The 27,073-nt window shown below is 45.4% G+C and overlaps 3 protein-coding genes across 4 annotated transcripts; 2 read left to right on the top strand and 1 right to left on the bottom strand.

Annotated features, from left to right (window-relative positions):
- The first annotated feature begins 8,159 nt into the window (after positions 1-8,159).
- On the top strand, positions 8,160-10,216 carry LOC133908649 (FBD-associated F-box protein At4g10400-like). Its single transcript, XM_062350766.1, has 3 exons — positions 8,160-9,268; positions 9,359-9,499; positions 9,604-10,216. The coding sequence occupies exons 1-3, from the start codon at positions 8,201-8,203 to the stop codon at positions 9,964-9,966; spliced, it is 1,572 nt and encodes a 523-aa protein (XP_062206750.1). The 5' UTR covers positions 8,160-8,200; the 3' UTR covers positions 9,967-10,216.
- A 1,277-nt stretch (positions 10,217-11,493) lies between these two features.
- On the bottom strand, positions 11,494-16,623 carry LOC133908648 (uncharacterized). 2 transcript variants are annotated; one of them, XM_062350764.1, is made up of 7 exons: positions 15,532-16,622; positions 14,675-14,914; positions 14,077-14,166; positions 13,571-13,720; positions 13,019-13,143; positions 12,287-12,416; positions 11,494-12,213 (listed from the first exon to the last, which is right to left on the bottom strand). In XM_062350764.1, the coding sequence occupies exons 1-7, from the start codon at positions 16,135-16,137 to the stop codon at positions 12,088-12,090; spliced, it is 1,467 nt and encodes a 488-aa protein (XP_062206748.1). In that variant the 5' UTR covers positions 16,138-16,622; the 3' UTR covers positions 11,494-12,087. The 2 variants fall into 2 exon arrangements, with proteins under 2 accessions (XP_062206748.1, XP_062206749.1); XM_062350765.1 differs by lacking the exon at positions 13,571-13,720 and having other exon boundaries at positions 15,532-16,623.
- Positions 16,624-24,256: 7,633 nt separating this feature from the next.
- Positions 24,257-24,889, top strand: LOC133910072 (uncharacterized). Its single transcript, XM_062352592.1, has one exon. It carries the CDS (start codon positions 24,340-24,342, stop codon positions 24,643-24,645), a length of 306 nt encoding a protein of 101 aa, XP_062208576.1. The 5' UTR covers positions 24,257-24,339; the 3' UTR covers positions 24,646-24,889.
- Positions 24,890-27,073: the final 2,184 nt, after the last annotated feature.

Here is a 27,073-nt window from a genome sequence, read left to right as displayed (position 1 = left end):
GCTGGAATTGGAAAGCGGCGGGGATAAGCTCGGCGCCACGCTTTGTCCACACGGACCACCCCAACCGTGAGTCCGTGACCTCAACGCCCCCACAACTGCAACACGGGACCCTCGAGCGCTGGGGCCGCTTCCCCGCTTTGCTGATGCTCTGGCCTCTGGCCGCTGAGCCAGACGTGAACAAAACCAATGGGTTTGGCCGCTTGGGGCGTCAGCTGTAGATAGCATGGCCTCTCGTAGGGATCCCATTCTTCGGCGGTGGCTAGTTGGCTACTCCTACTTGGCAGTGAGCGGCGCGCGGTTGAATGCGTGCGGGTAGCAAATCGAGGAGCGATGGGAAAGTACGTGAGGAAATGGTTACTATAATGATGTTTGGGCCCTCGGGGCATGGAGGGACGATGGAATTGGGAATCCGCTCGGTCCAATCATGTAGGGCAGAATATACTTTTCTGTCTTAAAAGATACCACTACACGCTGATCCTGCTATGTTTTTCGGTTGTTCGAGTATGGCAGGCGGGGGCCACGATACAAAGATCGTCCGGGATGAACAATGCAACCGGATGGCACGAGAGATATCTCGGTGGGGCCGATCACCAGCTGTCTGGTTAGACTAGGCCGTGCCTGGGCCGTCCTCGTTTGGTCCTGCCTGACAGGCTCGTAGGCAGCCAACTGAGCATGTACGAACGATGAAAAAAATTTGAGCAACACTCTTTCGGTTGACCTAAATTTCTGGTCAGCACCGCACGTAAAACCCTTTCATTTCACATAAACCCTTTTTTATGTGAATACTCACTCAAACAAGCACGTGTAGTACCATAGGTACATGCTCATAACAGGTGAAATTGGCGGTGGTCTCTCCCTATTATCCATTTCATATTTATACCAATTCCTACAATATTTCAGGGAGGGACAGGCTATCTTAGAATTTAAAATAAAGAGACAATGTAAAACTTACCGCATGAGCCGCCACCTCACAATACGGGTTTGGGTTTACATAGGTGGCCTTTCGAAACATATGACATCTATTAGCATGATTGTTGGTGAAAAAAGATATCTTATACGAATAAATACGATGATGACTCACTCACAGGAGTAGCTCAAGCTTGAAGAAGAAGTAAATAGAAACACTAAATATGTTTATGGTAAAAAGGATCGGTCCCTTGGCCTATATTTGTAGGGCTATCCAAGGTATGGATATACAGGTTGTCGAAGAGTGAACTCCTATCGCAGGGATCCTGAGGGACCCCTTTTTGAGATTCGGCCGAGGGATGATTCTGAATATGTTTGCGGGAGAAATAAATAGGTGTAAATGCGATGACAGGTGGGGTGGAAGGATCGAATGCAGGATGCAGTAAATGCACTCGAAGGATTTTTAGACAGGTTCAGAACGCACTGAGCGTAATACCCTACTCCTGTGTGGATGCTATAAATGCCTTGAGAATGTCTCTCAGGAATGCTGCTGGTTACAGGAATGTTTGTCTATCCTAGAGCTCTGGGCTCCTTGTTCTTCGGTGGTCCCAGTTTCTATGCTTGTACGAAGATGTTCTTCAGCCTCTGAAAATCCTCTGAATCAACTGTCTTTGTCCGTGCCCGCCGGCTCCCTTAAATACTCGCCGACGGTAGCGTGCCCCGAAAGGGAGGGCACGGGTTCCAATGCACCATAAATGGAAAGATAGTCATCATGGCCTCTGTGTGAAGTGACAGGGGGTTGAAAACGCGCCCCCCGCCCGGTCTTCGGTTGTCATGATGGCGCTGGCAACGGGCGTCGTGGAGAGGGCCCACCGAGCAGCCGCAGAGCGGCCCGGCGTGCCCGTTCGGTCTTGTACGCATGCCACAGCAGGGTGGCAGGCGGGGCGCCTCCGGCCTTGCAATGTTATCCCGAGGCGCGCTGGATGACGCGTGATGGGACCCGTGCATTAAATGTCCTCACGCCCTTCTGCCAAAATGTGGCAAGGACTGACACCGAGCGTGGCAGGAGCAGTTGGAGGTGACAGGCCACGCGCCCTCTTAAATGCGGCATCGGGCCTTTCACAGGCTGACACCTCACCGTTGGACCCCTGTGGGGGGCCACCGACGAAGGACTTCTTGGACCGTCGGGGAACCGAGTGCTCGGAGGTCACTGTTCACCTCCCCGAGTACTCTCTCCCGAAAACACCTTCTCTTGGTCCTCGGGGAACCGAGTGCTCGGGAGCCACTGTTCATGGCCCCGAGCACTCTCTCCCGGAATCGACTGTTCGGATCCTCGGGGAACCAAGTGCTCGGGGGCCGCTGCTCGCAGCCCCGAGCACTCTCTCCCGGAATTACCTTCCTTGGGTCCTCAGGGTACTCGGGTGCTCGGGGGCCACTGTTCGCAACCCCGAGCACACCCTTCCCGGTACTCGGCTTCTCTGATCGTCGGGGGACTTGGGTGCTCGGAGGCCACTGTTCATGACCCCAAGCACTCTCTTCCCGGTCACTTGGTCTTCGCAGATCATCGGGGAACCCGGGTGCTTGGAGACCACTGTTCATGACCCCGAGCGCCCTCTCCCGGGACTTAGTCTTTTCGTACCTCGCGAAGATGATCCCCGCGGGAGGGCGCCACGTGGCTGATTGCTGGCCTGGCCTCGTGATTCAGGGACCCCTGGTTCCTGATTCACCGACACAGGTATACCCTTATAGCGATACAAATATCGCAATATGACATGGGCCTAGAGCCAGTTGAATCACACAACACGGGTCTAGGTGGATACCTTTGCCCTTAACTTAGAAGATATTAACTACTATGGTGATACAGTGATGTAAGTGGCTCTAAAGGCGTGGTATTTTGTCAGTCGACTATTGCGGCAGCGCACTGTGAAGATGTCATGATAGCCTCTACTTACATCGCATTAAATGTATGTCACCTCCTGACAAGTGGAGGGCGACTGGTGAGTCCGTTTTGGTTGATCTTTTTTAAGGTATGATGGTCCCTTCCTGTGAGCTCTCGGGAGCCCACCTAGGCTCCGAGAGACAGGGGCCTTCGGGAAGCCAGGGCTCTGGGAGGCTCAGGTTATGGGAGACTGTAGCTCCAGGAGGCTGTGGCTCCGAGAGGCCAACGAGACTAGGCGTCGGGAGTCCTCAGAGATGACCCTCAACCTCCATCAAAGGATGACTTCTTCTCATGTCTTGGGGGACAATAGCTAGAGGGGCCTACGACCTTCGGAAGCCAGACTTCCTCCTTTGGATCTAGAGCCCAAGGGCTCCAGAGGAGCTCCTAGTGGTGACCTTTTAGCAATGTCTGCGGGCTAGGGTATTTCTTCCAACAGTATCACCTCATTCGCTAGCCCGAGGTGAGAAGGCGTGAGTGTATGTAAATGGAACTAGCTCCAGCCCGACATCGTAGTCAGGATATCTCATGACATAGCTTCAATCCATAGAGGAGTCTCTCAGTAATAATCTTAAGCGATGATTTCGGAGCCTGATGGAAGCGGTAAGACTCGGAGGTGTCGATAATGTGAGAGCCGAAGGTCGTTGAGATGCTAGCAGAGGCACCATGTTCCAGAGTCAATGAGGAAGCAGGAGTAAACCCTTCAACTTCTCTGATGATGAGTCTTCTTGCCACTTGAACTGTCATTGCAGGGGTCGTGCGTGAAGGTAAGATATTTTTATTATTCTCGATATAAGTACTGGATGGCATGTAGTAACGGCAGTGCGTCTGAAGGGGTCATGCACAGTCTCTCTTGGGATCTTGTACCCATGATTCTTGCATGCGTTGAAAGGGGCTTGGCTCATAAATGTGACGAGACACATGCACAAAAAAACCAGGTGCCACCGCAGGATGACGATATGTGGACGGGGATCAGCCAAGGCGTTGCCACGGGCCCTTCAGCTAATGGTGATGTGTCTGACGGGGTTATGCACAGTTTTGCTTCAGGTCTGGCACCTCTGCCCCTTGCATGCGCCAAAAGTGGTCTGGTTTATGAATGCGATGAGACATGTGCGCAAAAAACCCGAGTGACATCGCAGGATGAGGCCATGTGGATGGGGATCAGCTGGGGTGTGGCCACGTCTGTGCTAGGTTTCTCTAGGAGGCAAAGAAGGATAGTAATATTGCCTGACCAGTATGTATCCCACATTCAAGTTCTTTATTTTCTATTTGGTCACCCTACTTATCTTTTTTCTATTGATTTGAATGCTCCTGTTTTGCGTTAGGTATTCATGAAAGACGTGCAGGTTATCAACAAAGATATCCCAAACTTCTTGGTGATGTATATGCTATTCGGTGGGGGTTTGATGCCTAGTTCGTGTAGAAGACGACGAAGATCAGTGAATCTAAGGGGCACAGGTGCACCCTCTACTATTCAACCAGAAAGTGATGAGAATGATGATTTCATGTCACCAATGCCTCAACATCCAACAGCAATACATGAGAAGATTCAAGGAACATTGTAAGAGGACGTTCACGCACCATATCGAGATGGTATATAACCAACAAGAAAATAGAATATGCTCCTACCGTGATAGCTCAAGATGACAACGATGATGATGATTTCATGCCACAATGACCCCCTCCCTCCGAGACCTCCATCTCCGGAGGACACTGATGACCTTGAAAATGATGGTGGATTTGCTTGTAACTATCCTTACAACTTCTCATCACCACCTCGGAGACAACAACTATCTTACCCTAGCAGCATTCTTCCGCTAATTTGCATCACCATTTTCCACCGCCATCTTGAGATGATATAGGTATTCAACAACTATGCACTATACATATGATGGTATTATTTGTGGCTTAAGCAATCTCTTGCAATCTTTTTGTCCTTTGACATCAACTTTGGGCAAAGGCACGATCACAACGCAATGCAATTAGATCATGAGACAGAGAAAGTGTTGAGCGCTTGAAATTTAAACCAAAAATATAGAACTTCCCTCACATATCACGTAGAACGATAGCGACCCTAAACCAATATATTCATTCCTCTTTGATTTGGGGTCCTGTCGGAGGATTAACTCCAGTCGCAGGGATCCTGAGAGACCCCTTTTTAGAGATTCGGTCGGGGGGATGATCCTGAATACGTTCGTCGGAGAAATAAATGAGAATGAATGCAACGGCCGGTGGTGGGGGTGTTGACCTAGCGCAAGAAGAAGTAAATGCACCGGAATTTAGACAGGTTCGGGCTGCACGGGGGCGTAATACCCTATTCCTGTATGGATACTATAACTGTCCTGAGGAAGTCCCTCAAGGACGTTGCTAGTTACAAGAATGTTGGTCTATCTAAGAGCTTGAGGCTCCTTGTTCTTCGGCTGGGACTGGGCTCAGCCTTCCTCACAGTGTTCTCTTTCACTGTGTTCTTATCTATCCGTTACCCCTAACCGTCTTCTTCGGCTGTGCTCTTTCTTGTGTGTCTTTTTCCCTTGGTCATCCGCTACCTCCTGCTTCTGTGCCGCCGATTGCTTTAAGTACCCGCCGGCCGCGACATGCCCCGAACGGAAGGAGGGGGCACGAGTTCCGAGACGCCATAAATGGAAAGGGCGTCATCATTTCCTCTGGGCGAAGTGACCGGGGGTGAAAAATGCATCGCACGCCCGGTCATCCGTCACAATAAATGCCCTGGCAGCGGGCGCCGTGGAGAAGGCCCACCTGGCAGCCGCAGAGCAGCCCGGCGTGCCCGTCCTGTCTTGTTCCCCTGCCACCGCAGCGCGACAGACGGAACGCCTTGGTCATTACGACGTTATCCCGAGACAGGCCGGATGGCACGGGACGGGACCCGTGCAATTAATAACCCCACGCCTCTCTGCCAAAATATGGCAGGAACTGACGCTGAGCGCCGCGGGAGCAGTTGGAGGTGACAGGCCACGCACGCGCATTAAATGCGGCCTCGGACCTTTGACTGGTTGACATCTCATCGGTGGGCCCCTCGGGGGCCTTTCTGGGTCGTCGGGGTACCGAGTGCTCGGGGGTACTGTTCACCTCCCCAGCACTCTCTTCTGACAATGCCTTTCCTTGTCCTCGGGGTACCGAGTGCTCGAGGGTACTGTTCACCTCCCCGAGCACTCTCTCCCGAGCACTCTTGTACGGACCCTCGGGGAACCGAGCTGCAGCCCCGAGCACTCTCTCCCGGAACTTAGCTCTCCTGGTCGTCGGGGGACTAGGGTGCTCGGGGTGACCGTACACTTCCCCGAGCATTTTCTACCCGGTACTTGGATTCCGTGGAACATCGGGGAACTGGGGTACTCGGGGGCCACCGACTATGGCCCCGAGCGTCTTCTCCCGTGACTTGATCTTTTTCTCATCCTACAGGAGAGACCCCGAGGGATGGCGCCATGTGACGGATGGCTGGTATGGCCTCGGGATTCGGGGACCCCTGGTTCCTGATACATCGACAGGTCCTCATTCCAATAGACTATGTCGAAGTTTCATCGGTTGATCGAGATGGAAACTAACATTTAACCAACTTTGTTCATTCATGTTAAAGATGAATAAATTCTCTACGAAGTAAACGGTTGTGATGGAATATTCATATTTATTTTAGAAGTATAAACACTAATAAATGTAAATTTGACAAATTTGGCTACATCCATCCATTGTGACCACACATGAAAAAGAATACATTCCTTTGTGTAAAAGAAACACTAATTTGGCAATGTGTGGGGGTAGAATTACCCAAATAACCAACCAATAATTTGAAATGCTACAGCTTCCTAAATGTATTTTGAAAACAAGAGCTTGCATGATCAAGCAATCCTGCAATCAATAATGCATCTGCAATCCTGTATGCATGCATCTCCATTATTGCAAGTCTGTCGATCGATATAGTCGAGCTATGATTTTACCGAATTATAACAATCCTGCATGCATCTTCATTATTGCAGGCCGGTGGATCGATATAATCGAGTGTGCTTTCATTGAATTATGGCAGAGGGAGCTGACCGACAAAAACACGTTGCACTCAACACGAGAGAGAGCCGGTCGACAGACAGGACAAGGAGCATGCCGTTTTCAGCATATGGTGTGCCGAATACAGTATTGTTGCCTGCATTTGGCAAGCCATATGCTGAATACAGGGCATCTAGGTGTATTTGGCACATGGTATGCTGAATACGCTTGAGGTTTTCCTTAATTCAGCATATCGTGTGTCGAATACTATTTGTTTTTTATGTTTTCAGCACACCGTGTGTAGAAAACTTGATTTCGGTAAATTAAATACACTTGTTATATTTGTTAATACAACATCATATTATCTATTTTTATAAATATGATCTGATATGTTGTCCATTTTTGAATTTTTGACGAGCTTCCATGTTATGCCTTTGCTTCCTCGTTTGCTCGAGCTTCCATGTTATGGTTGCCTCGCTTGGCCATCCACTACTAATGAGGAAGGGTGATAGAGATGATATTGCGTGGTGTTCGGTGGAGAATGATTAATATTGGTTTTTGCGGTGAATAGAGAGATAAGAAATGATGAAAAGTTGTTGTTAAATAGTTTATTGCCCTTCTAATTCTAAAGGATTTGGCCCAACCCACTTCTATTCAAACAAGCATGTGTAGGGGCCAAATGACTAGCGCAAATACTTCAGGTGGCTGATAACCTATGTTTCATTTTTAAGTTTGGCTCAGCTCGCTTAACTCTAATTCTTGTGAAAGGACTGTACACTCGTATAAAACTTTCATGAAAATTGTACACTTGTATGCCTGTCCAGTGTCCAACCTTGATCTCCCACTCAGTGTGACACGTGCACAATTGTGCGGAATCGTCATTTGTTATGGGCAATTCTAACTGCAATTAGCAATTACCTTGTCAATTGGGAAAAGACATCTTTTACCAATCCTAACTTCTACCCTTCACATTGTATATATTAGTAATCACTAACGTATTTCGCATGTAAAATTAATAATATTATAACAAGTCAAAAAATTTAAAGAAAAATAATTGAAAGATAAAAAACGGAGGATGTATCCGTATAGATAAAAGGAAATAACGATATATTAATACTTTTTAATATGCTTATTAATTATAGGTTTTTAAATTAATTATAAATTTCTAAATAATTGAGAGTGAGGAGATAATGGATCAATTTTAATGGTTAATAGTTTGATCAAGTAAGATATATAATAGAGATTATTAGAATTTATCATAACTCATCTATTTCTATTAGAGTATAGATGTATTGATGTAACAGTAAGCCAAAGGACGGCCGATTGCTTCCCTCAGACGCCGCCACATATGCGAACCGAACAGGCATGTGTTGCGTGAACCCTTCGCCTTCCGCCTCAGTTACCTCGTCGCTGCGGGGTCAGATCGTCGCGTCGGAGTGGCCGCCGGGTTCGTCGGGCGGCTCGAACCCGTACCCCGACGGCCCGCCCCCTTCGCCACCCCCGACGCTCCGAGCCGTCGACGCCGACGACCAGGAATTCAGCGGCATGCCGGCCAAACGCGCTCGCGCGGAGCCCGGTGGCGGCGATGGGGTTGGCGTTGCCGATCGGGCGGCCGAGGACGGCAGGGACCGAATCAGCGAGCTCCCGGACGCCGTCCTGCTGTCCGTCCTCTCCTACCTTCCCCTCCGCGACGCCGGGCGGACGGCGGTTCTCTCGTCGCGGTGGCGCTCCCTGTTCGACCAATCCCTCCTGGACTTCAACGCGTGCCAGCCGTTCCCGCCTGAGGAAGGCCGCGGCTGCGAGTGGCTCATCCGCGCGGTCACCGGCATCCTCGCGGCCCGGCCGCACGTCCGCATCCGCAGCTTCCGCTTCGTCATGTACGGGCGGGGCTTCGCCGGCCGCCTGGGCGTCGTCCACCGCTGGTTCCGCGCCCTCGCGCTCCACGGCGTGCGAGAACTCAACGTCGACATGTTCTACACTACCCCCAAGCCGACCCTCCCAGGGTCCCTCCTCCAGCTCGCCTCCCTCGAAACACTCAAAGTGTACTGCTGCAGATTTCCCGACGCCGGGCTGGCGCGGGCTCCGCCGCTCCCTGCCCTCAGGACACTCGATTTTTCCAATGTGAACATGTCCCAGCACTCCTTGCAGGCGATCCTGTCCCACTGCGCATCCCTGGAGTGCGTGAAGCTCAAGAACATCATCGGAGTGGACAAGATATGTCTCCGGTCCAAGAGCCTGGCCCGCCTGTACGGCGACTTCGGCGACTTGAAAGAGCTCGTCGTCGAAGACGCACCAAACCTCGAAGAATTGGTGGGGATCGGTCTGCCGAGCGGCAACGCGAAGGTGAAGATCGTTTTCGCGCCCAAGCTGCAGGTTCTGGGGTATCTTGGGATCACCGTCCGCCCACTCGTGCTGCATGACACCGTGTTTGATGTAGTGCTTTCCTCTTCTGCTGGTCGATATGATATTGCTCTGGGATTGTTTTGACTTCTGAATTTTGATGGCATGCTCTGCATATGGCAGGGAGGGATCGTGCAACTCAGGACACTGATGCGCAGTGTCAAGACTTTGGCCATCCAACTGCCCTTCTCTGAGAAGGGGTACACCGTCTTCGTTGCTCAATTGCTCAAATGTTTCCCTTGTCTTGAGGTGCTCCATGTTGAGGTAATCATCATCGCGTCAGTTGTGCACAGCTGCTTAACCTCACTAGTGTTTCAGCAGTGGTGGCTCTGTCCTGATTATTTGTTCATCACGTTTGATCTGTGCAGCCTGATAAGCGGTCCATTTCCCGGTGGGTTAATGTTGAAGAATGGGACATCACAAATTCTATTCAGTGCATTGAACATTCCATTAACAGAGTGGTCTTTGAGAATTTTGGAGGGGAAGAGTGCCAGTTTGGGTTTCTGACCTTTCTGCTTGGGATGGCCAGAGCTCTGAAGCTTGTCGAGTTCTACTGCTGGAAAGGCATAGATTGGGCCAGTGACCAAGTAGAGCTAATGCTCCCTATAAATAGAGCCTCTCCAGATGTTGAGTTCCTGTTCTTCAGAATTTGTAATCCGGTCAGTATCCTGTTCTTATGCCACTGCTGCACCCAGCGATGCCAGAAGGAAAACAGAGTTGCTATGATATAAGCTGTTCAGGCTTCACATGCTGAAATCTGAGGTTAATTTGAAGCGGCAGAAGAATAAGTGTTGCTGTTAACGTCTTGATTTTGCTTGCAAAAATCGTATAGCTTGATATGACACCCAATTTATTATGCTCGGGTGCAAACTCAAATGTATTACATCCATTTATTGAGAGAGATATGTTGTATTACATTGAGAATATTATTTTTCCATCAATCCTAATCAAAAGTAGACATTGGAATTGTCAATAATAAAAGTGGGCTAATTAAATGCTAGATTCAAAAGATATTCGGTGGTTCAACGGCGGCGGCGACGAGGTTCATAGCACCACAAAAGTTGCCGGCGGTAGAGCTTCAACTTCTACTGCGTCTCTTCTAAGGGGCAATTGATTTTTCGCTATCCGGTACCCAAATGCCACTCTACCAGAATTTCTAGCCTATTTGTCATCCAAACACTGTTCAAACCCTTTTGTGAACAGTAACCATGAGCTAAAAAAGCCGTAAAAGAATGCGTCCAATTTTTATATGCTCTATAATTGATAAGCAACTCATTTTAACTATATTAATAAAAATCTTATGTAGAATTCAAACTAAAATTCTTCAAAAGGTGGTGCTTTTGTAACTATCAATTTTTAAATCATCACAAAATTCCAAAAAATCTGAAAAAATTCACTAATATTCCTCTAATATGATTTAATAATTTATAAAATTATCTCTCGCTCTAGGTTATAAGTTGAAAAAGTGAGTTATTTTGTAATACCTATTTATTAATAACTCAATTGATGCATTACAAAGTAACTCACTTTTTTATCCTTATAACTTAGGGTGGAAAATAATTTTATAAATTATTAAATCATATTATAAGAATATTAGTGAATTTTTTCATATTTTTTGAAGTTTTTGTGAGGACTTAAAAATTGGTAGAAGTTGCAAAAGTAGCAGTACTGTATCACTGAAATTCTGACCGTCTATTCGTGATCACTGTAGCATCTCTGACTAGGATGTGACTCCCTTCTAAAGGCGGGTGAAACAGTTGTCGGAGTTATTACAGGCTACCAATGTCGCTAGAGTCGTCTTTGCCTTCGTCGACTTCTCCATCTGCATCGGCCGACATGTACTTGTGTAGTCATCTCTGCCATCAAAACGTACTTCAACGCACGGAAATGGTTAGTCGACGTTCCTTTGGACGTCCAGCTTCCTAATCTCGTTCGGCTTCTTATCTCGTCATCCAGAGACACAAGATCAGAACACGACATGCTTGTTTGTCCTGAATTTCTTCTCTTCCCATTGTAAAGCATTCAAGATTCTGCCCTTTCTGGTGATCAATTGGGTTATAAAAGGAATGGTACATTTATTGTTGATGTAGAGCAACTTTTTAATTTCATTAGCTTATCACATGCGGTGTGCAGTTTGCCTTTGTTAATCAAGGTCATCGAAACAACTATACTACCTCGTGAATTTTTTTTCTCCAATTACAACGCATGAGCATTTAACTAAGACAATTGAAAAAGAGGAGATTTCAGTTGCATCAGACTGATCCAAGACTCCAAGCTCGTTTTCCATTCATTGATCATTACATGTTGAAGAATACAAGATTGCAGTGCAGCAAAAAACACACCAATTAGTTTGTCTCAACATTCAAGAATGCAAGACAGCTGTGATGGTAATAAAACCCAACACAAGCAATACAGATGGCAGACAATTGGGTAGCAACAATGTTCAAGTATTGCTACAAGTGTTGTCAGTCTTGCACCAAAAGAATAAGCTTCTTGATGACCATCATCTTGCATGACTACGTAGATGCCCACTGACACAGAGTCGCAGGTCACAGAGCTCACAGCTTTCCTTTATATGAACTTCCAAAAAGATGAGCTTAACTGCAAGTATCACCATCTCTTCCAGGATGGCTGAATGGGTAACAGAGCAGTTGACTTCTCTGCCCGCACAGGTAACATAGCAGCTGATTTGCCAAATTGAGACCTATGGTGACAAAAAATGAGCAGCAACCCGCTTCCACATACACTTTCTAGGTTGATCAGCTCAGCAGCTATCTCCACGACTATGGAGCATGGACATTAGTGATGACGATATATACACTGGTATGCACAGTTTCAGCGTAGGAGTCACATCACAACTCAAAACCGCCGTTCAATTGAACAGATAACGATGGCCTTCCAATGTTATTAAGAGGTGTTTCCAAGGTGATTACCACTCCAGAACTGCCCACTTGACCATTCCACTTAGATCGCCCAATCTGCGGTGTGTAGATTCAGTTAGAGCCAAACTAGAAAGAACCAAGCAGATATGTTTGGGCAAGGATAGCTTACAGCGAGAGCAGTAAAAGCTGATGGATGTCTTGAGCAAGAGAGGCCACACATTAAATTCAATTCCTCCTTCAATGAATGGGCAACTTCTGCGTGTACCCCAGGATTACTTCCTCCAAACGTAGGGCACACACTGCCAATAGAATGCCATGAACAAGGGTGTCAAAACAGAGAAGGCAAGGATACGTAGGACTACAGTGACAAACAATGAAACTTGCATCTGACAATCTCACAAGGAACCAACAAAAATACAACACTATGTGCCCCACAGGCCCATAACGATTAGGACAAAATAACTTACCAACGCAATGTGAGCATATAACAAAATCTCTTACAGCCAATGGCATCCAATAAATGTTAGAACCTCTTTCAGCCAACAATAAAAGCCCCATACACTCTCTCGGAAATTAGCACATAACTGTTTTACTTAGTAAAAATAAATAAACACTAACAATGCATGCGCTACGGATCAGCACCATTTCTGCTGAAATTCTGTCCAACAGTATTTATCAAGCATTATCACTAGCAATGGATAACCACAATAATCAGAGATATTCACTGATCAAAGTCAAATTAAGCATCCAATGAACAAGGATGACAGAGAAGGCGCAAAGCAGTTGCCACTCACTCAAAACTATTGATAAATTGTTACAATAATAGGTACCAACATAAAATTCTGCAAAGTTGTCGAACATAAAATGCTGCAGAGCTGTCCAAATGTTTGAAGTAAAATACCTGACTTGTATGCTGGGTCTCACCATAAGACCATATCTTTTCCATGCTAAGGCTTGAGTAACTCCAAATGAAACAGACGTGTCGGGCCATTGAAACATAGGAGTGAACGTTGTGCCATGCTTATTCTATAAAGAAGAGGGAGAAAAGAATCAGATTGTAACTCAAATTAAATACAGGTCGACATGTATGCTCAAGCAAGTGGCTAGTTAATATGATAAAATGAACTCATACACAATTGGGACACATATGAGCATGCGGAGCATCCCCATTAACAAAGTTGTGATATGACCAATAAACATCACAGTACTATTTCCAAACAGACACTGATTAATGGTTGACTACAATATAGAGTAATTACTGGTCAAACATTTAATGCATACCACCATTGTTTCATACTGCATAGGTACTAGCACAACTTGTTCACAAATACCAGGGCCTGCAACCTTGCAGGATAATCTCGCATTGATATAATGCAATTTACGTAGTGCGTAAACTAAAAGTTATTGATACCACATTTGATTAATATAGAAAATATATATTAAAAATACTAACCTTGCAAGAAAAGTTAACTCTTGTTTCTCCAGGATATTTCCCATGAGCTTGAAGCAACCCACCAAATAATGGAAGAAAACCACTAGCTGATATTCCCTCACCAGCAACATAAGTTAGTTGCCCATTTGGGAACTGCAGATCCATAAAGGACTGCAACAGAAAGTGTTACTAGCTTCAAATGCACACACACACACACACACACCAAAAAAAAAACTAAGGAGAAGTTATATCAAGTAATATTGTAAATCACAACAAGGAAGATCATTCCCAAAAGATCGTTCAGTCAATTTCTTTGACTCTTACTATCTTAATGTAACACACTGGTGACAACAAATAATCTCTCTGCACCAATATCAACATCAACACAAGTGCACCAATATCAACATCAATATCTAAAATGTGTTCTCATACTTGATAAAAATCAGAAAACATCACCAATATCAACACTTAACATATGAGATTCAGAATGTATTCATGAACTGAAGAGACTAATAAGTGACACTTACACAAGCTACTGGATTGAGACACATCATCGACATCATCAACCATCTCCTATGTTTTGACCATATAGCTGGACAGAGGGAATGAACTCCATTCTGTAATAGAATATCATTTTTAGTAATGTAAAAGGACAAAATATTAGCAAACATAGGCAAGAGGGCACACGTGCACATATTTATAAATCGAGCTACTAGTAAGTTGTTGTTTAGTATGTTAAAAATAAGTCAGTTGTTAGATTAGCATTGAGATATGTGCATGATGCTTATTTTGAAAATTTGTAACTTTAAAATTAATAAAACAGCCACCTTAATCACAAGGTCATAAGATAATATCTGAAATTTACCTTGTCATACACATGCACTGGCAAAATTTGATCTACATAAGCTTAAGCAAACCCACCAGTAACTTGCTTTGAGGACCACAAATAATAAAGACCATAACTTCTCCATATATAGATAGAGGAGCATAAGATATTTTAATGATCAAATACCAAAAGAAAGGACCACTCAACACAAGTGCAATTCAAAATAATAGATAAACAACTATAATAAGCTTGTAACGAGTTCATGCTTAGGGAGAAGGCAATAGAAAGGATATGAGTACCTTGCGATCATAACCATACCAAAGCAGGTGTTGCTTTGATAGATGAACAGGCAAGAGAAGCGTAGAGTCTCGAACAAATAGTAGAGGCCCCAACTGAATAAGGTAAAGGGGTGATGTATCATTTCCAGAAGTTGAACCACAGCGTGATGCCTCTAGCCTCCAAAGGCCTCCACGCGCAACAACAGAACTCTCAATGTCGTGACTCCTTGTATTGTACATTGCTGAGATATTTACAGTACCCTAAATAATCATCAAGGGAAAAGGTAAGTACTCTATTGTGTCATGTGGGTCAATATAACATGACCCCAAATTGACAGGTAAAACACATCTACTTAATGTCCAGTAAAATTGGTTAGTTCAAAATACTTCACGTACAACACTGGACGTACAAGTCCTGTACAACCATGTGTTTAAGCCATCTGATTCCTGACCATCCAAGTGCATCAAGGTGATCTCCAGGTTGTACGTGAGTTGTCGTGTGAGGTTGTGTAAGCAATAAATTTAATCTATAGACAAAAAAAAGATCATTTAACAGCAGATGTGAAGGCATGGCTTCAATCTATAAATTAGAATTTGAGATCCCTTCCAGAGGATGTAACATTTGAAAGAGGAACAGTGAAGTACATCATAACTCAGTTCCAAAGTCCTCCAAGCAACATGGATGACCTTACGAGAATTCGTTAGAGACATGTTTAAACCAGTTGCATATCAAGACAAATCCTACCTTTGCTAGACCAGAAACTTCAGTTTTAGTTAGTGTAGCAGCAGGAACCCTAAATTAAGGTTGAATTGAGAATACGAGATGAAAACTTCACGACGGGTCAAAATCCATAATAGAACCACGAGCTGAGTCGTACCTTTGACTTCTTAAAGTTCCCAAAAGTCCCAATCTCGCAGCCGAAACCCTCGTCCTCCTCATCCAAGTCATCGCCACCAGCAACACCACTGACGCTCGACGCGGCGGCGCTCCCAGTCGCTGCGGCTGCTGCCGCCGCCGCCGCCTCGAGGGGGCACCTATCCACAGCCCTCTCGACGGCGAGCCCCACCGCCCCCTCACCAACCGAGGCCTGCGGCGGCGGCGCCTGCGGCGGCGGAAGCTTGCGCCGCACGATCTGGCCGTTCCGGAACGGCACGGGCAGCTGCCTTACAACGTGCTGAACGGCCCCACCGAAGGACGCCCCGAGCTCGGCGCCGGCCTGCCCGAGCCTCCCGCCGATGTCGATGACCGAGGAGACGGCCGCGGTGGGGAAGGGGAACTCCTTCCCTGGGGCGCCGCCGCCGCGGCTGGCGTAGAAAGGGACGACGGGGAGGTCGATCTCGAAGGGCATCCGCTTGTGCGGCGACGGCGGCCAGGGGAACTGCGGCGGCGCCTGGAGCAGGCCCGTGAAGCCCTGCGCGAGGCGGTCCGCGAGGTCCTGGCCGTGCCGCTGCACGCCCTCCCACGCCTCAAACGAGATCTCCATGCGCAGCGTCACAAAGGATCCCTAGGGCTCGCGAATCGGAACTCGAAGCGAATTAAAGCCGAGAAGAAGGGGGGGGGGGGGGAGGACAGGAGGGAGCGGGTTGGTGATGTGTGATGGCCGGGGATGGTCGCGTTGAGGTGGGGAGGCGAGGAGGGATAGGGACGGGAGGATGAAGGCTTGATCGGGGCGGTCGACAGGGACAAGGAAGTCACCCGCATCTCTTCGGCCGCGTGGCCTACTGGTCTGGCCCGGTTGGCTCCGCGCCGCTACGGCCTGCCGCGTCGGTGTGGATAAGAACGCGTCCCGCCGTGCCCGTGCGCCGCCGCTGCAAATCTGCCCGTGTTCACGTCCGCGGGGTAAAAAACGGGGGCGAGGCGGCTTGTGCCTATCCGCCCGGTTGTCCTCGCGCGTGCCCTTATCCGGCTGCGTTTTCGCGGGGCTGTTTGTTTGTTCCCTTTCGGGCGCACCCGCGCGCGCGTGATTTCCCGTGCCTTTGCCCTTTTATAGCCCCGTTGCCCCGCCTTGAGCTGCGGTGGCAGTGCCGTGCGTGGCTGGGGATCCCGAACCGGGTGATTCTGGTGCGGCCCCACGTTGTACATGCGAAGTTGCACATCGCTTCACCAGAATTAGGAGTGGAGTGGAGTGGACTCTCTTGCCTTCCCGTTTTCTTTCGTTGTCACGTACGTAATGGCGTAATGCGTGCTGTTGTTCCCGCTCTCTGGTTGTGTGACGAAATCAGGACAGCGCTAGCTAGTGCATGACTCGACCTAAAGTAGAGCAATCGCAAGAGGGGCCACGAAAAGCGTATTCGATACATGCGAGCTGATGGCTCACCGGCAAGATGCTTGGTTCGGTATTCGATCAGGCAGCGGCTATGTACGGAGTTGCTCGATAGAGGGGGAAATGTGACTCGTCACGGCCCAAATCTGAACCTGTTTGGTGCAGCGTTGCTTTTACGGCGGCAGTAGTGAAATCAAAGCAAAAACCATCTTGATACTAATCATGCACGCAATCGCAAAACTTTAATCTGCACTGGGTCATGAAGTAAATGCAGACAGAAAAACTTCGTGGATGTTGACGGGTCTGGTGGCTAGTAGCTCGTTGTAGAGACAGATGAACTCGTAGAACGCGGCTCCTGACGCATAAACAATGTTCAAGCGCAATGGCACTAAAAAATTGTATTGCCAGTGGACGACGGGACGGGAAGACAATAGACTGGAACGCAACCAAATATTAAACCTCGAAAAAAGATATTAAAAATTCGCTAGCTTCCTCTCGCCGAATCACAGGCGGCTAAACAACAATGTAGTCAATTCTTGGGGCCTACTGCATTATGAGAAGAAAGTGACACATTAAGAGAAGACTTAGTGTAGCTGGCAGCGCTCGAGGTGGCGGGAGGTCGGGTCAGGGGTTCGACTTCTGCCTTTCGCACCGGGTGGCACGAGCGCTACCTGCCCGTGATTCGGGTTCTAGGGAACCGCAGGTGCACACCAAGAGGGCGTATGATGTAATTAAAAAAGAAAGAGAAGTTTTAGTGCTGAACAGCGATGAGCCGATGAAAATTGAAGAACACGATGCCCAGCAGATGTACGTACGTCTCTGGCGAATGCATTTCACGTATAGGGAGTAGTCGGCGTAGGACGTAAAATGGTTACAGGATCCAAATCAGCTACGGTGTTCATATAAGAGAGGAGCTCGAAATAGAATATGGATAGATGGACTGGCCACTTGATGGCTGATTAGGAAACAGTGTTCCATATTTTCCATGTCAGACAAATCTGAATCATGTCATGAAAAAAACTTACTGTTTCGGTCTGGCGCATTGCCATTTTTTATGTTATCGTGCTGCACCGTCCTCCACAAGTGGCCCTTGTGTGGTAGCTTAAAGATTCATACCTGAAAAGGCAACCAAAAATACGAAAAGAAAACGACGAGTGGCCACGGAAGTCGTTGTAATCTGCAAGCACCGTAAAATCCAGCAAAAAACCATTCTTTCGTTCTGGCTTTCTCCATGCTTGCCCATGGCCGTGGAGTAGCGAAACGCCATGAGAGCTAAGAAATGCCACTACTGTTCCATTCCGGAATTAACGCGCAATGATAGGACAAGCCAGCAAGGATACTCATATGCATCTCGCGATTGACGACAAGTTTGCCAAAGCATCAGATGCGTATAAGGTCACAGTCAGAAATGCTCGCTTTCATGATCTTTTTCGTTATGGATAAACATATACTGCAACTGTGAGTTCTGAGCTTGCGATCGGCTCATATGTGGACGGAAGGTTTTCCCTGAATCCTTTCGCAGGGGAAAGAAGAATCATTGACTGTGACCGCACGATATTCAGATTTTCCAACGGGCCCACGTACGCCCGTGAAGGTTCTTCTTCCATTGGACGTTTTCAAGTTCAGGCCTATGGGCTTTCCAGCAAATTACACTTACTCGCCCACCGGTCGAGATGTCATTGATTTTCTTTGTTTCAAACGGCCTGTTACTTGGTTAGAGATATTACCTTCCTGCATTGTCGCACCATGATCAGATGAAAATGCAAGCATTCTTTCCAGATAATTAAAGTGCGTGCTGACTTTCCGGTACATGCAATGGACGAACCGAAGCGAAAGACACATTTTCAGTACAGCTACGAGAAGAAATCTGTCTGATAGCTCAGCCCACTCTGACGTCTTTTGCAAATTGCAACGCAGCTGCAGCACGTAGATCTTTTGTCAAGAATCGCACCCATGCATGAGGATACTTGCCGGTAGCACGACGAAGAACAAGTAAGCGGATAAGGTCAGGGCCGTAGACGACGGAGACGACGGGCGAGAGTGATATATGCGAAAACGAAACGTTAGCTCAAACTATCCTGCAGCCTGCAGGACGAGATGGACCGTGTACGCCTTGTTTCTCTGCCGTTCTGCTTCTAGGCAACGGTTCGAGGGAAAGTTACCCAACAAAAAGTTGGAAGCCGTCAGGTAGTAAAATTACTCGCTGGAACAGATACGTGGCGTGGAGATGTGATCGATAGTCGCATTTGTAGTGTTCGAACTCGGTGGTGTTTGGGTTTTGAAACAGATCCAAAACTTTCCGAAGAGATACTCCGGTCCAAACAGGCCCTCGCGGAAAAGATGGGCCCGGTGTATTCGTCTCCACGTTTTTATTCTTTGACAAACTCTGATTTTTTATATATTTTTATATTTTAATGTTTGCAAAATTACAGCATCGTCAAAAAAATTACAATAATATACTACTATCATTCGTTCGGCCGAATTGTCGCCCGATGAACAGGCAATTTTTTGAAACCGCTGTGTAATTTTACAAATATATATATATCGAAGTTTGCCGAGCCAGATGAATGGGTGATACCTTGTGGGTTTTGGCTGTCAGGGAATAAAAAAATCTTGTGAGTGACACATGTCGCCTATTCACCAGATAAGACCTTGCTTTGATCGAATTAATTTAGTTTATGGGAGAATAGGTGTCTGTGCGTCGTAATTTTAATTTAGTATGTACGATACATGATCATTATAATCTAAATAAATACCGTGTCTAAATCTAACATACCTTAGAGAATGTAGACAACATGATTATAATATCTGATCTACTGATTGCAACGTGGGTATTTTTCCTTCCTCGTTGTTTTGGGTCCTACGTCACGTGCTCAACATGCCCTCTCGCGCTTTCTCTCCCTCTCCGCCTCACGGGCCTCCGCCATCATGCGGTTGTGCTCCTCTCTCGTCTTTTGCTACTCCTTCTGAATGAGCTTACGGGTAGCCTCCCTCATCTCGTTGGCTTCTATCTCATGGAAGCGCTTTCAAGCAGCGCGATGGTCAGTGTGAAGGAGGGATACATCCGCTTTCGACTGCTTAAGTATCCAGCCACTGTAAGAAGTCATATAGTGGTGACAACGACAGCAATAAATACCAAAATATTAAATGGTAAATCTTAGTTATTTTTTTAGCAATATGGCAAGAAGTTATTATTGGCCGGCGGGAGCCAAACATTGGTACTTCTATGGAGTGGGTTGTACTTGTAATTTCAGCACATAAAAAACCTCCTTCTATAGGTATAAGAGAATTCGGAGGATTTCATCACCTTACAAATATCTCCACACCAGCACATAGATACTTTGACCTCATTAGGTGTAGTATTTGGCATGTATTTCTTGGAAAAGGATTGGACGCTATTTTCATCAGAGTTATGGAGGTTGACGCTAGTGGTTTGGTTCTACATATGGGCATGAGATCATCTATTTATATAGCGGATTCGTGCCATGGGAATCGGACTCGAAAAAGCACTTCGTTCTTGAAGCCGTGCAAGTGTCCATCGTGCATTGTGCAATTGTGGTCCACCATAATCGATACCTCCTAATACTTAACCCACTTCCCCTTAAAGCCATGCACCAGCCAAAGGCAACTCTCTTTCGTGCACTTCACATTATATTCCTTCTTGCTTGACTTGATAACATAAAACTATCATCGAAGCGACGCTGCATATTGAGTCACATCATCTTTTATGGCCTGATTGGTATGATATCTAGCACCCTCGGTCACATCATTCTGTGTATACTCGCAGGGCACCTGATTCCTCTCATTCACCATAAGGTTGTTAAAGTTGAGATTGTTCCAGTCCGTGGCAACAGAAGTATCGTTCTCATCATCCGACATGTTATACTCAGAAGATTCATCAGTCTAAAGATCATCCGGTTCCATCTGTTGAATTAGAGAAGAGGTTTGTTTCCCTCATCTGTCTCACTGGTCGGTTCAGTTGAATAATCTGATGAATGTGGACCATCTAGATCAACATCTTCATCATACCAATATTTGTTGTCATCTCTTTATGTTTAGGATTTATTCGCGCAACAACAATAAATATTATGTCCCAAGTAATATTTATCAACATATCTAACCTCTATACCAAGTTATATGATAATTGTGTTTCACAACTACTATTAGCCAATAAATTAGATTTTGTATCATCCAAATGTTACTTCACTAAAAAAAATAACTCACACACTTTTAAATCAACTAAATAATGAAATGTCGATAAAATTACATCAAACCAAAATTAAGAAAATTTAAACACTCAGTGAAGCCATCTGGATAACTATTTGCACAACCAACACTTTTCATGGAAATAATGTGCAATATTTTTCAAATTGTCATATATAAAAGTTATATTAGAAAAAAATTTGCATATACATATTCTACCGTAAATTAAATCAATTCAAATGTGTCGCCTGTTCACCAGGTGAGATGAAGATCTCGCCTACTCACCGAGCGAGATAAAGTTCTCACCCACTGAACGAGCGAGATGTGACTTTCTTCAGTATTTAATGCACTGATCGCTAGGGACCAGAAGATCTCGCCCGTTCATGTATTCTTGAAGGCGCGACGGTAGCATGTACCTACCATTTTTTCAAACGAGCATGTATTCTTGAAAATAGTAAAGAAAAAGTATATAAAAAACTGAAATAGCGCTGCATCCAGACCAGACAAAGGCCCCGTTTAGATATGCTATGACTTTAGAGCTTCTGGCTAGCTGAGAAGGCTGTTGTGACTGTTGAATTTTGGTTGTTGGCTTTTAGAATAAACTTTTAGCTTCTCTAGTACACCAAAAGCTAGAAAAACTCATCTTAGCATGCTTCTCAGATTTTATTTTATTTCAACCACGGCCGATTTCTTAGTCAGCAAAAAAACCACTAAAAACCGAGATAAAAAACTAACCGTTTAAATAGCTTTGACTTTTTTTAGACAAAAATAAAACAAAAAAGACTATCCAAGCGGAGAAGTCTTTCGGTGGGCTGCATCTAGCGGCGAAAGTAGGGATAAAAACGGACGGGATAAATTCCGTTCCGTTCCGATCCGTTTTCTATATTTTCTCATCCATTTTCGATTCCATTTTCAAGAGAAAATGTGAAAATGAAAATGGTTATGGGGTTTTCCTGACCGTTTTCGGATTTCCTATTTTTAATCTAGAATTTTCCGTTTTTTCTAATTGAGATCATACTTCACAAATCATAATGAAACCCACATGCCAAGCCTGACCAGCCAGTCCAAACATAACCTCTATCCTAAAGTTCAACCAGATCCTAGTGGTCCAATCTCAGTCGGCTGCTGACCTACTGATGTTGTTCAAACTCTTGTGCCACCTCCAATCATAGTATTTGTGTGATTGTATATTATGCAGACGAGGCTATAGTTATACAACACTATGAGGTGTACTTGTACGTCCTGCAAGGAGGCATCATGTTCTGCAACACGGAAGATGATTATGTTGTCCCCTATGTTACTTCTACACCCACTCAAAATCAACAACTTTCACAGGGAATGCTTTCATAGGATTCTTGCATCCATGCAGAGGCAACAATAACTCATTGCTGAACTTTTGCAAAATGAAACGACCACACCAAGCAACAGCTTTAACAAAAAAATATCTATCAAGCATCAAAGCCGCAACTTTTTCAGCTTTAACAGGAAATCCTATGCTCCAGCCCCAACTAAGCCCATACACTCAGTCCATGCACCAGCCCTAGTCACCATATATAACCCCACCGTCATTCATAGATAGACCACTCCTCCTCAGCTCTCTCAATTACAATGTCTTCCCCAACTCCACCAAGCACATCCAAGAAACATTAGGGGATTTTCATCCCCCAGAGGGTCAACCGCCGATGTGCTTCTGTGGCGGCCCTTGTAGCCTTCGTAAGTCCCAGGACATCTCCTACACTTATGGCATATGGTTCTTCATAGTGCCAACTACTAGTACGACAAGCCTCGATATGGACCGTACGAGTATCCATCGGTATAGCGACATAAATCATTAATGTAGCAATTTACATATGATTTCATGCACTATCTTACTAATCCTTCCTCTTGTTTCATTTGTCCAGTCTCCTCCACCTATATGTGACTTCATGGAATGACTGGATATGGAGCAAAATGTGCACCAGAGGCAGTGGGTTGATATGAGCATGCGATGGAGGAGGAAAGTGTACGAACACTGGGAGTACAAGCAACAACAGGAGAAACTACGATTTAAACATCAGGAGGAGGAGCGTATGAGGAAGGCAGCGAAGGAGCGTGTCACGGCTGAGTCACGCGAAGTGGAGAGAGAAAGGAAGTGAGAGAGGGTCCATCGCGCTAAAGCGGAGGTCCCTGATGCACTGCAAAAGAGCAAATATCCTACTAGCACTCAATAGAGAGCATCTATTGTAACCATATCTATTTTCATTCTCTAAGGCATGTTTGGTTTAGCAGCAATACACTATTAAGTTAGTCTTTAGGCGTACCGTATATGTCAACATTTATTATTGTTGTCTCTTTATGGTTAGAGTACATTCATGCAGCGATAAAAACCTTATATCTCATATAATGTTTATCAACGTATATAACTTTTATATGAGGTTATATGATAATAATACTTCACAACTATTATTGTTCGACAAGTTAAAATTTGTATCCTCCCAACAAAGTGCTCCAATAAAACAAGTTATGCTACCGCACTCTATTCAACCGCACTATCACTAATAGGTACTACAATATATGCAGAGAGATAACATGAAATGATACACAGTCTCTCATCAAGTTTCTTTCTTTATTTATTCGCTTATACCTAATAAAACAAAGTTATGCTACTGTATTCAGCCCCGAAATGACACACGATAAGACGCGACGACCCGATCTTTATTCGGCACCTGAGGTGCTGAATACAGCACTATACACCGTATTCGATACCTTAGGTGCCTACTACAGATAGTTTTCAGCATCTAAGGTGACGAACACGATGAACAATATCTTATTCGGCACCTATATTACCTTAGATACTGAATATAAGTCGGGTCCATCGTTTTCGGTGTCTTAGATGCCAAAATTCATTTTTTTATGTTTAAAATATTAAATACAGATGTTAAATTAAAATACAGAGGTTAAATTTACAAGTACATCGGTATGTTATTTATTTTAATAAATATATTTTCTTTTTCTTTTTTTTTTTGCCTATTTTGGATTTCTACCGCAACATACCAGGCCGGGCTGGGCCAGATGCTCACGTTTCGTCAAGCCCGCTGCGGGGATAGAAGACCCGACAACTTCCCCACTTTCCTGCCTTCCCACCGTGCCACGCGCAGCTGCGTCGCGGTCCTCACATTCTAGACTCCTGGCTGTCTGACCCCTGACGTCTCACGTCTCAACTCCCGCAAGGTATTGACCATGGCCACGGCCATGGCCAGATCTGCGACCCTGCTCGCGCTGCTCCTGGTCTGCGCGGCGGTGGTCGCGGCATCCGCTGCTGCAGCGGGGGCGGGCAAGGGCGGAGCCGGGCGGGCGGAGGCAGCGCCATGCCGGGATCTGGCGACGCGGGGCGAGTGCGTGGCGAGCGGCGCGGGGAGCAGGTGCCGGTGGTGCCGCAGCGAGGCTCTCGACGACATGTGTTTCGGGGCCGCCGAGGCGTGGCGCCTCCCGCGTCAGGTCTTCTCCTGCGACGCGCCTGCCGCCGCCGCCGCCGCCCGGAAGTGATGCCGCCGCTACCGCCGCGCTGCTCCCTCCTTGTTCGGGATCGCTCGATCTGACCTTCCCTGTCGCGAGGCCTTCATTGTTTCTCTTTCTGTCTTCGCTGGATCTGAGAATTTAGGATAGCGTGTTTCCTGCTGCTGTATGGATCGGTCTTGTGCGTTTTACTGTAAAATCTGGTCAAACTCTAATCTGAGAGCGTGGCAAGTCGTAATCTGAATCCTCAAAGTGGAATAACCTGTCACTGGAATCAGTTGCCTGCGGCTGCGAGGCTGCCATCTTGTTGATTTCCGGCGTTGCAATTGCCACTGCACCTGACCTGCGCTGAAATTACACACTTCACAATTTTTGGCGAGAATTTGTGTTAAACTGTGCTGATGAACACATGAATTGCCCTTCGTAGATCGTACCGTTCCGTTAGCTTTGCTATCCGTAAACTTGTCCTGAATCCGCACTTGGCGACCTGACGAAGAGCGCGCGTGATCGCGTTGGCATGGCAACGTGCCAACTGTGCAACCCGTCAGCTGAAGTAAAAAATTCAAATGCCGGAAGGAACGTATAATCACTTTGTAAAACTCATTTATAAACCGGAGATCAAAGGCTTAGATCATTAGGGTTAGTGTTAATGTGCTGTATACGAAATATTTCCCCATCCAAAGCAGCCAGGCTCCATGCCCGATTGTCTTCTCTCCTCAGAATTGTAAGAGAAATCTTACATCGGATCATTGGATGTTTCATTATATTGAAATCACAACACCAATAATGTGCTCGACATGATTACGGAGCTGCGAATACCTAAGATTAAATAGTTCTTGAGAACTTTGTGGCCTTTGGCTGCTTCGAGCTTATCCAACAAATGGTACCTAACATTTGGATAGGATGCAATGAAATTAAGTGCATCTGCATACCCTGCATCAACTAAAAAAAATTCTCTTCAGATACGTAGAAATTGTGTTCCAGCGCATCCTTAGAACCCGAGCATATGATGTTGAAACTTCTAATCCAGCACTAACATGAACCAATCAATTGTCAAAATCACATGCAACTATGTGACAATGTTCCTTTTCGATTGCGATATGGATCTTACAACTTTGGAGCTATGGTAATTGAAATGTGTTCCGTCAATTGCACCAATATAATCCTATATGTAAAAAAAAGGTAATTACAAATTTGATTTCAAGGAACATAAGTAGTACAATGCCATTTGAGAACTACTAGTAGATATTTACCTTGAAGTACGGCATGGATTCGGAATTACTCGAAACTTTGAAAGGAATATTAATTGGCACTAATTCTATCAATCTTGTTGATAATTGAATGATAGCATTCAATACCGTTCTGAAGTGATGACTTATAGTCTCACCGCTCTGCTGAATTTGTCCTTGAAGTATACAATTACTTGCATTTTGTGAAACAACGTATAAGAAAATGGCTGCATGTTCTTTCACGGAGATATTTCTTGTATCTTTCCGAGATTACTATCTGGAATACATTTGACTAATCTATGAAAGATGAACTTTTCCGTCCACCAATCTCGCTTGCATCTTAATTCATGTCCCTCTAGTACTTTTTGATACATACATGTCTCATGTGATGGTGGAAATATGTATAGGAGTAGGTTTGCTTGATCTATTATCATCATTGTATAAAGCAGAGACGAAAGCCGATTTGTCATCTTCTCTCTGCTCATGTTTTAGAAAATTTCCCCACATCTTGGAAAGGATATCAATCTAGTTGGACGTACTACTGGGCTCCCTACATCATCCATTTATAGATATGATTGTTTTATGTTACTAAGGGTATAAGTAACTTTAGTTTTGTAAATTAAGTCTCATAAATTGTAGTTTTATGTTATAAAAGTATAAATAGTTGTAGTTTTATAAAATTTACTCTCCATTTACTTATAGAACTCATATGATATGATTGTACCATGTAGATTTGTTTGTTGGGAGGTTAGGTGACTAGCTAGTTACGTATGTTATTAGCACCTTATAACTATGATTGTTTATTAGAATCTATTGCCATTATGATTTTTTGTGTCACCAAATTTGACATAAAGGCATGTTAGAGCATCTTCAATCCCTATCCTAACTATCTCCTATAACTAAATGTAGGGCATTTGGCCCTAAAAACACTCTCCAGTAGCTCTCCTAACTCATCCCCTATTTTTAATTATCCCCTAAACTAGCATCTTCATCCCCAAATATAAATGACCTCTTACATCCCCTATGTAGCCACACCCCTCGTTGACATACGAGCCATCCTTTTTACAGGATATCAATAAAATAAAAAAGTAAGATATATGGATTAAGCTTTAGATGATCGGTTGAAGAGTAAAGAGACGAAGAATCTTTTAAAAAAGACTCCTATATATAAATATAGAGGTTGAATTTAAGAGAACTGCTGGAGATACTCTTAGCGCTTCTAACGAACA

The sequence above is a fragment of the Phragmites australis genome, chromosome 2 (genome assembly GCF_958298935.1).
Source record: "Phragmites australis chromosome 2, lpPhrAust1.1, whole genome shotgun sequence".
NCBI lineage: Eukaryota > Viridiplantae > Streptophyta > Magnoliopsida > Poales > Poaceae > Phragmites > Phragmites australis.
The sequence above is the reverse complement of the archived record's forward strand: the minus strand, read 5'-3'. Positions and strand labels throughout refer to the sequence as shown.